The sequence below is a fragment of the Phycodurus eques genome, chromosome 2 (genome assembly GCF_024500275.1).
Source record: "Phycodurus eques isolate BA_2022a chromosome 2, UOR_Pequ_1.1, whole genome shotgun sequence".
In the NCBI taxonomy this organism is placed as follows: Eukaryota; Metazoa; Chordata; class Actinopteri; order Syngnathiformes; family Syngnathidae; genus Phycodurus; species Phycodurus eques.
The window spans coordinates 43,499,479-43,510,072 of NC_084526.1; the positions used below are offsets into that span (position 1 = coordinate 43,499,479).

At 44.3% G+C, this 10,594-nt stretch overlaps 1 protein-coding gene across 1 annotated transcript; it reads left to right on the forward strand.

Moving 5' to 3' along the window:
* Nucleotides 1-799: 799 nt before the first annotated feature.
* On the forward strand, nucleotides 800-9,988 carry LOC133416703 (vitamin D 25-hydroxylase). The gene is given in 6 exon segments (XM_061703750.1): nucleotides 800-1,036; nucleotides 3,294-3,435; nucleotides 4,680-5,312; nucleotides 6,468-6,797; nucleotides 9,338-9,536; nucleotides 9,847-9,988. Coding segments are annotated over 6 exon segments (1,683 nt in total).
* The last annotated feature ends 606 nt before the right edge of the window (nucleotides 9,989-10,594 follow it).

The window sequence follows — 10,594 nt, forward strand, 5'->3', positions numbered from 1 at the left end:
CTGCAATACTGGACAAAATAGGAACAATCCTCAGGTATTGCCATATATACGGTGTACTCTAACCGATAGTGTTGCTGCTGGTGCGTGTGTGTACTCGGCGTACATAAACGGAAGTCTCATTTCAGTCTGAGGCCCAAAGAAAATGTGAATTTTGGACCCAAAGTTCAAATTGGAGCGTAAATATATCTTTTGCGTATATTTCCCTAATCCCAGCAGCGGGATTATCAAAATAGCACTGTCTGATATTGCACTTTATAAAAATGCACAGTAGCAACAGAATAAAACAGAATAAAAAGTTAAACCATTTTTGCCACATTTTTTGCTTCCATTCAGCGGACATTGGGCTGCTCCTTCTGGTCTGGGCGCCATGAAGAATAGTTTCACAATGAAATCACTCCATAAACTGCAGTAATATGGGTAGTTTTGTTTGTTTGGTTTTTTTTAAACATATCTATCTATCTCATGTATTTGCATGCATAACCTTTTTTTGCTTGCAACGTCCATTATATAACTTGGAATAAGAGCAACGTGAGTCCATTCACACCCAAAAAAAAAAAAAAAAAAAAAAAAAAAGAAGGTTATTATTGATCAAGAGCAGAGCAAAGTTTCATCCACCACAGCTGACTTTCTGGCCAATCTTCGCCCAGAAGGCGGGGGATGGAAAGTGTGCAAGATGATACATATGTTCTCCAGAGCCTCGCCGGAGCAATTCAGCTCCGCAGAAGGGGAGGCGAGCGGCGCACGGAGACGGGAGACGGGAGACGGGAGACGGGAGCACTGTGCACACACTCGGGCAAAGATGGTCTCAATTAAATCGCCGTCTCTGGCGCACATGTCGTGCGCGCAGGTTACGCTGGTCGCGTGCGGCGTGAGCTTCGCCCTCCTGGCCGTGCTGCTCCTCCGTCAGCTCGTCAAGCAGAGGAGACCCCCGGGATTCCCCCCCGGGCCTTCCCCCATCCCTGTCATTGGGAACATTATGTCTCTGGTCACCGAGCCGCACGTTTTCCTCAAGAGGCAGAGTGAAGTTCACGGACAGGTACGGTCATGCACACGCATGCACGCGCCATTACGAACCCGCCACTTGGAATCCCTGCACGCCTCCTGCAAAAAGAAAAGAAAAGAAAAGAAAAAAAGACTGCAGCCATTCTTTTCGCTAACTTCTGAAAATGCCACTTGAACTCACTCCAGCTCCGTCCGCAGCGTGTGGTTCATTACGCACCGGTGCCTCGACTTACCGATTGAATTCATTCCGTGGCCGAGCTCGGAACTCAACTCGAATCAATGTTCCCCGTTGAAAAGGGTTGAAATGCTGTTAATCCGTTCCAGCCCCATTATGTAATTTGATTACAAAATCGATATGATTGTAATGTATTACACGACTGGGTGAAAACGTGTAATTCAATTATGATTACAATTTTAGTTGTTTCCCCCCCCCCCCTCCTTTTTAAAGCTGACGTTTTGCGATTGGCTCTCTGTTCATGTGCCATTCTGCTGTCGTCTCAAACATGACATATCTTTTTTCAAAATATTACCTCAAAGCGCCAACTTGCGGTGCAATCGATTAGCTTGTCTGAGATTTTGGAAAGGTTTCTATGGTAATTATGCCCTTTTTTTTTTTTTTTAGAGGAAACATCCAAGGATCCTGTTGATGCATTCATTCAAAATTAAGAAAACTTATTCAAAATGTAATTGGTTATATTACTTTGAGAACGCGATAGAAATATTTACCCCATGATTACGTTTTCAACAGGAGTAACTTGCAAGTCTAAGTCAAGTCTAACTACATTTCCAGTTATCTTCCCAAGAATCGGTTTTTAATAGGGCGACACGGCGGTCAAGTGCGATTAGCCCCTCCACCCCACATTTCGGAGCTTCGGGATTAAAAAGATTGCTTGTTCTCCTCATTCTTGCGTGTTTTGTTTCTTCTTCTTCAGGTACTCCGGTTTCTCAGTTTAATCGAAGACTCTAAAACGGCTGTCGCTAACCTTTTGGAAACTGAGAGCTACTTGTCGGATACTGATTATTGCAAAGTGCCGTCAGTTTGACACGCGTTTCTAAAATAAATTTGCTCAAATTGTCTTTAATACATTACAATTCTATGTTACTAATAAAAACACGGATCATGTTAATGATCCCTCACAATAATTAGGAAAATGATGAATATCAATATGCAACATTTTATTTCTATAAATCAAATTGCTAGAACATCACAGTGTCCCATCACTGGTGAACTATTTTTGGAATAGCCTTAAGGATACTCGCGTACGAACATCAGGAATCATCAAGCTTAATGTCTGAAAACTGCAGTCAGTCATCACCAACATTTATGTGGATTTTCTCCCTCTTTTTTCCAAAGCGTTCCGTGTCAATCGAGCGTCTGTCGTCGTACTCGAGCGGCTCCAAGCACCCGAGACAAATTCCTTGTGTGTTTTTTGGACACACTTGGCAAATAAAGATGATTCTGATTCTGATCTATACTTCCACCTCTGAAAATGTCAGAAGGATCGCCCCGATATTTCGGATTTTATGGACGTTGAGCGTTTTCCTCTCCATGGCGCTCACGAAACAAATAAAGCTCGACATCGCTTCATGAGGAAAAGGCTTAACGTCCATAAAATCCCAAATATTGGGGCAATCGTTTTGAGGTTTTCAGAGGTGGAAGGGGGCATAAGTACAGATTTCCACATGAACTTTGGTGACGATTGATCGCGGTTGTCTTACATTAAACGACGTTAGGCTTTTTAACACTTACGGTAAGCGGTTTAGATGTGTTCGTAGGAGAGCTGGACCGTCTTCAAAGACAACCAGAACAGTCCAGTTGTGATCAATTCAATGCCCTGAGAGTAATATAAATATAAACAAAATAAACCCATTTTATCAAGTGTAATAAAGTCCAAAGCCACAAGCACACAGTGTAGCATCCGTGTTGATATGTGCCTTTAAGCAATTGTCACCAGGAACTAGAGTTGGTCAGGTTAGTTTTGTGTCAGTGTCTCCCACATGTTCCTCGCGAGTGTTTTCATTTTGTATTTGTGTGTCGAACTATTTGTCCCATTCAATAAACGGCTGAAGGTGAAAACAGCTAAGCGAAAGCTAAAAGACAGTTCGGACACTTGAGAAACAGTAAATACTAAATGTAATACGAATATAGGGCCTGAGGGAAGGACCTCAAAGCAGAGGTGAAGGCCATGTCCTTCGCAGACCAGCATGTCTTTGGCCTTTTTGAAGAACCCACGTTTCGGAGAGCCTTCACCCAATCTGCAAAGGCTCACGCAGTCGTGTGTGTCTCTCAGATTTTCAGTCTGGACCTCGGAGGCATCTTGACTGTGGTGCTGAACGGCTACGACTGCATCAGGGAATGTCTTTACCATCAGAGCGAGGTGTTCGCCGACCGGCCATCCTTGCCTCTCTTCATGAAACTGACCAAAATGGGCGGTAAGAAGCGAGTTGATCTCCTCCATTAAGATTTGAAAACAGAGAGAGGGAGCGATTTGCTCGGACAAGGAAGTAATGCGCACTATACCGATGGCACTCGCAACAATATGTTGTACTTTTATCAGTATTAGTACAGTGGTGCCTTGACCTACAAGTTTAATTCATTCCACGCTCGTAAGTCAAACGAATCGTATGTTAAATCAACGCTCCCCATTCCAATGAATGGAAATGACATGCATCTGTTTCAGCCGCCCCAGAAGCAACTGAAAAACGCGTAAGGTGTTTTTAATAAGAACATGGAACTCTACAACATTGTACTTTATAAAAACATGCAGAAAATAGCATATTATTAAATCAAATGTAAAGAATTAAACGGGTAGTGAATCTCGATTTCATGCATAAATTCATTGGGCATTGTGTCTGGTGTTTATGACCAACAGAGGGCAGTGTAGTGCACGCAACGTGGATTTGATGACGAAACACAGAAGACTGTTGCAACTAAGCTGCAGTAATCGCCGTTTTTCGCAGCACATTCATATTGTACTCTATGCCTTTAAGTAATATGATATGCAATTGCACGTGATGCTGTAACATTTGTGTTCAAATATGAATAGTTTAACGGTTTATAACTAACACAGTATAGATGCTAGTTTCATTAGTTCATTGATGGCATTTCTCATTATGTATTAGCATTTAGCTAAATAATATACTGTAAGCCTGTGAGTAATGTTATATACTCTGTCTGCGTGCATGTTTTGCTGCAAGGTTTTTGTTCAAATATCCGTTGTTTAAAGGTCGATGCTGCTTTTGCTAGCCTGTCCATAGCGTTTCCTATGATGCGTTAGCATGAAGCTGGCACAGATTCTTAAGACAAGTTTATATGTTTTGGTTAAATACACGTCGTCATTTGGTTTTTGTTCAGTGTTACAGTCCAATAATGGTAAATCAACAAGCGTGACCTGCATGTTCACTTTTTGTGGAGAAGTTTGCTAAGGCCATCAAGCGGGGGAGTCATGTCGGATGTTACATTTTTGATCGCAAGACAAAGCACAAAAAAATCCGCTCGTAACTCCAAAAACCTTTAATGTGGAGCATTCATAAGTCAGGGTACCACTGTATTCGTAAAATAATTGAGACTGATTGTGGCAGAAGAAGCGCTGTCACAGTATCATAAAGACAGAAATCAGGACTGAATGAAGACTCAAAATGAAGCACTTAACTGACGGACAGTCCTCTTCCAAAAGGTCTTCTAAATTGCAAATACGGCAAAAGCTGGATCGAACACCGCAAACTGGCGTGCAACTCGTTCAGGTACTTCGGCGGCAGTCAAAGGCTCTTCGAGAGGAAGATCTCGGAGGAGTGCATGTTCTTCGTGGACGCCATCGACGAGCACAAGGGCAAGGCCTTCAACGCCAAACACCTGGTGACCAACGCCGTGTCCAACATCACCAACCTGATCATCTTCGGCCAGCGTTTCACCTACGACGACGGCAACTTCCAGCACATGATCGAGATCTTCAGCGAGAACGTGGAATTGGCGGTGAGCAGCTGGGCCTTCCTCTACAACGCCTTCCCATGGATCGAGTACGTGCCCTTCGGGAAGCACCAGAAGCTCTTCCGCAACGCCGCCGAGGTCTACGATTTCCTGCTGCAGGTCATCAAGGGCTTTTCCCAAGGCCGCGTACCGCACATACCTCGGCACTACGTCGACGCCTACTTGGATGAGTTGGAGCAGAACGCGGGAAACCCCGATTCGTCGTTCTCCTACGAGAACCTCATCTACTCGGTGGGGGAGCTGATCATCGCGGGCACAGAGACCACCACCAACACCCTGCGTTGGGCCATGCTCTACATGGCCCTCTACCCCAACATACAAGGTCAGCTATCATAGCAGCATGCTACCTACATTTACAACTGAAATGCTTATACAGTGAATGAAGCTTTTAAAGTCACTTCAACATAGCTCCTTGGCCAAGATGCCGCCAGAAGGGGCCAAGTAATACAGCGGTTCCTTGAGATGGAAGTGTAATTCATTCCGTGAATACTCGTATGCATTCATTCATTGCGGCTCCTTCTGATGTGTGATTTGGCCACCGGGTGGCAGTATAACACACTCATGAAGACAAAAACGAAGCGTTTCACAACTACTGTACTGGAAGTGACTCTATAAGCTGCAGGAATATCCGTTGTTTTTCGCAGATGATAAAGAATATGTGCTGTGCGATTATTGTTATATTGTCTGTGCACATTTGTAGCTGCAGTTTGTTTAAGTATCTGTTGCTTAAAACCTCATAGATGCTATTCGTCAGCCCGTATGGCTCACGCTCAAACACAATTGAAGCTATATTCGCAGCGAGTTCATGACAAATAATAATAGGCCACAAACGTGTGAGAACGTACACGACGAGTGATGAGTCCATGATGATGAAACTACACACGGGCTTGTGATTAGCTTCAACAGAGATGACGCTTTCGACAAGTCAAATGCGTGTGGCACTTGTTACTTCCTGAAATAAAATCTTTATATTCGACTAGTTTTAAAAATGCATTGTTTGGTTTTGCTGGGTGAGGAAATGCAACATCAAATGATGTGACAGGCAGTTGGCTTGTGGGCGTGGCTGTATGATTATTTTTTTCTTGGCTAAATGGCACGAGTCAACTTTTGTGCTTGAACTCTTCATAATTACTTTGTAAAACAGGTTTGTTTCTTTATATCCTCTGTTATGTTCTCATACAATACAGTGCAATTAAAAAAATAGTAATGATAATTTATTTATTTTTTTCGGATTGGAAAACGTATTTTTATAGAACTGTAAATTGAGTCACAAGCTTGCTCAGAGGACACATTTCACTTGGAAGGTGAAGAATCACCGCAGAAAACAACCCTCCTTATGTTAATACAAGTGCAAAAAACAGCATAGTGATTGCGATTTGTATCCTTCAAACTCCCATTCTTTAATGTGATTGTTACTTTGTGGCCCAATTGTCAGGAATTCTTGTGTGACAAAATGTGAATGTGTTGCGCTGAACAGAAAGGGTGCACCGGGAGATCGACAGCGTTCTGACAAATGGCCGAGCGCCCTCTTTGGAGGACAAACAGAGGATGCCCTTCATGGAGGCCGTCCTACACGAGGTCCTGCGCTTCTGCAACATCGTGCCACTTGGCATTTTCCGCGCCACCTCCCAGGAGGCGCACGTCAATGGCTACACCATTCCCAAAGGCACCATGGTGATCACCAACCTGTATTCGGTGCACTTTGACGAGAAGTACTGGACAGATCCGGGCGTGTTCTCGCCACAGAGGTTTCTGGACAGCGACGGTAACTTTGTGAGACGTGAAGCCTTCCTGCCATTCTCACTGGGTCAGTATCATTACTATTAAACCTTTCACGTAGAAGGAAGCGCTGTAACAAAAAGTTTGTCAGTATAACATTAGCAGCTCCACTGTACACAGAGCGATGTGGCCAAACGTGACTGAACTGGACAATCGCCAACCAATGACAGTCGGCGACTCACACCTGCAAACCTCGCGATTGACCCCAACAGAAAAACTGCAACCCTGGTGTTCTTAGCGGGAAACATCCATACACATATATCTATATCTACCCCTCCTTGAGCCATCACCTTATCGTGGCTGAGGGGTTTGTGTGTCCCAATGATCCAAGGAGCTAGGTTGTCTGGGGCTTTATGGGCCTGGCAGGCTCACCCATGACAAACAGGTCCTAGGTGAGGGACCAGACAAAGCACGGCCGTATGATGAGAACAATTATTGTATCGCGTTTTCCCTTGCCCGGACGCGGGTCACCGGGGCCCCCCTCTGGCCTGGAGGTGGGGCTCGAAGGCAAGCGCCTGGTGGCTGGGCCGGGCACAGCCCGAAAGGGTAACGTGGGTCCCCCGTCCCATGGGCCCGCCACCTGTGGGAGGGACCATAGGGCTCGGGTGCATTGTGAGCTGGGCGGTGACCGAAGGAAGGGACCTTGGCGATCTGATCCCTGGCTACAGAAGCTGGCTATCGGGACGTGGAACATCCCCTCTCTGGCAGGGAAGGAGCCTGAGCTGGTGTGCGAGGTCGAGAAGTTCCGCGCCGAGGCGGCCGACTGGAGCTGTGGCCGTAAGGTAGTCGGTGCCTGTCGTGGCGGCAATCCCCGAACCTGTTGGTGGACACCAGCGGTGAGGGATGCCGTCAAGCTTGGCTGCAGCGGTCCAGTCTTCTGGAAGCTCCTCCCGTCCACCGAGAGCCCGTCTCAGCTCTTCCCGAAAAGCTGCACAACACTCGTCCTGTCTCAGCTTCCACCACATGGTTCTCTGCTCTGCCTTTGTCTTCCTAATCTTCCTCCCCACCACCAGAGTCATCTTACACACCACCATCCTATGCTGTCTCGCCACACTCTCCCCTACCACAACCTTACAGTCGGTAACCTCCTTCAGATGACATCGTCTGCACAAGATGTAATCCACCTGCGTGCTTCTACCTCCGCTCTTGTAGGTCACCCTATGTTCCTGCCTCTTCTGGAAAAAAACTGTTCACTACAGCCATTTGCATCCTTGTTGCAAAGTCTACCACCATCTGTCCCTCCAAGTTCCTTTCCTGGATGCCGTACTTACCCATCACTTCTTCATCATCCCTATTTCCTTCCCCAACATATCCATTACAGTCTGCACCAATCACGACTCTCTCTCTGTCCGGGATGCTCAGAACTACTTCGTCTAGCTCCTTCCAGAATTTCTCTTTCACCTCTCGGTCACATCCTCCCTGTGGGGCATATCCACTAATCGCATGACACATAACGCCCTCAATTTCAAGTTTCAGCCTCATCACTCGATCTGATACTCTTTTCACCTCCAAGACATTCTTAGCCAACTCTCCTTTTAAAATAACCCCGACTCCAATTCTCTTCCCATCTACACCACGGTAAAATAATTTCAACCCTGCCCCTAAACTTCTAGCCTTACTGCCTTTCCACCTGGTTTCCTGGGCACACAATATATCAACCTTTCTCCTAACCATCATGTCAACCAACTCCTGAGATTTTCCTGTCATAGTCCCAACATTCAAAGTCCCCACATTTAGTTCTAGGCTCTGTGCTTTCCTCTTCTCTTTCTGCCAAAGAACCCACTCTGTATTTATCCGGGCTTGGGACCGACCTACAGTTTGCACTGGCTTGTGCCCCCCATAGGGCTGCATTATACATACATACTGTACATATATATGTATATATATTTAGTGGTAGTAGCAGTGGTGCTTCAGACTCCATTTAATGCTACACTAAAGAATCACTGTTTAATTACAGTTCAGTGAAATTTTTTTTTGCATTCAATCTTTAAGGGGAACATTTCCATATAAGTTGATCAATAACGGTAAAGACATGGGCCCGCTGAATTTTCTTTAGAAAATCATTTAATTTGAATGAGTATTTGAATTATTGGCAGTAGGTCATAATTGTTCCTCAGAAAAAAACATTATTCATGTGTTTACTATGAATGCCTAAAAATGTAAGTCATCAAAAACCTTTTGAAACTAGGACTTTAAGCATGGCTGTTTCAGCAAAACCAAGGCAGCATAAAAACAAAAATTGATAAATTAAAATATTTCTCATTGGTAAAATTGTATGTAAATGACCCAAGAACTGTTTTTTAAGGTAAAATCAATGTTTATTTGCTATAGATGTTAATTGAATCATTTAGTAGTTTTTTCCCCCCTGTATCCAAGCAGTGTAAATATTCTTTAAATGGTTTACAGGTTTTTTTTTCTCCACTTAGGCTTACTATCTACCGTATTTGAATGTTGATCATAATGGGGATACTTGGGAAACTACGTGTTTTTTAGGTGGTACTTGGTGTGAAAGGTTTGAGAGTCGCTGTTCTCCATAAAACAATTTGCTATCATCTTTCTTCCTTGCAGGGAGGCGTCACTGTCTCGGCGAGCAGCTGGCCAGGATGGAGATGTTTCTCTTTTTTACCACCTTGCTCCAGAGGTTCCACCTTCAGTTCCCGCCAGGAAGCATTCCCACTGTAGCACCCAAACTCGGCATGACCTTGCAACCCAAGCCTTACTCCATCTGCGCCATCCGAAGGCAGCACAAAAACACTCCTTAGAACAAGTAGGCAATCACCACATACTGTAAGTTCCTATTCAACTAGATCTGACTTGGGTACAGCGACCAACTCCGCAACAGCTGAGATTGTAGTAGTGCATTTTTTTTTGGACTTCCACATGGACGCGTGATCATTTTATTGGGCAATATGCGTGTTTGCACAATAGACACAAAAGTGAGTTTTCGAGACAGATGTGCGTTATCGATTGAGTTCTGCGTAGCGCAGGACACCAAATGTCTATGAACCTTGTTGAGCCCGGGACGTGTTAGGTATATGTCAATGATTGATACTAAGTACACTCGTGCTGGTTCATAGCCTTTCCTCCCCAGGGCGGCGCCAGGTCAGACAAATGACAGGCCTCGTTGGGAGCTGCGGGCACAAACGAGACTTTCCAAGAACATTCCGCACACTGCACGCTAAGGCTGGACACGGGCCGGCTTTACATCACCTGAACTGACTTTGACACCGCCTCCAGGGAAAGCGCTTTTTGGAAAAGCTTTCTCTCGGAAGCCTGAAGGAAAGACTGCCGGATGTCTGTTTTTGAATCACTTTTTTTTCCCTTAATGGTGCTTATCAGTACTTACAAAGTACTTCAATTATATTATGTCTTTTTTTTTAAATACTGGTGTTTTTTATGTTTGCTTAACTACAAAAGGCATACATTTCTGCTTTTATAAAAACGCATTTTACAAGAGTCTTTCCATTTTGTATATTTTGTATGTAATACTTGAAGAATCAACGGATTACCGAGAGCAACAACATAGTTAAGAGGAATTGCTATGTTGACTGGAGACTTGAATTGGTTTTTTTGGTCTGTTTAATTACAACCCCAATTCCAATGAAGTTGGGACGTTGTGTTAAACATAAATAAAACAGAATACAATGATTTGCAAATCTTGTTCAACCTATATTGAATTGAATAGACTACAAAGACAAGATAGTTCATGTTCAAACCGATAAACGTGATTGTTTTTAGCAAATAATCATTAACTTTGAATTTTATGGCTGCCACACATTCCAAAAAAGCTGGGACAGGTGGCAAAAAAGACTGAGAAAGTTGAGG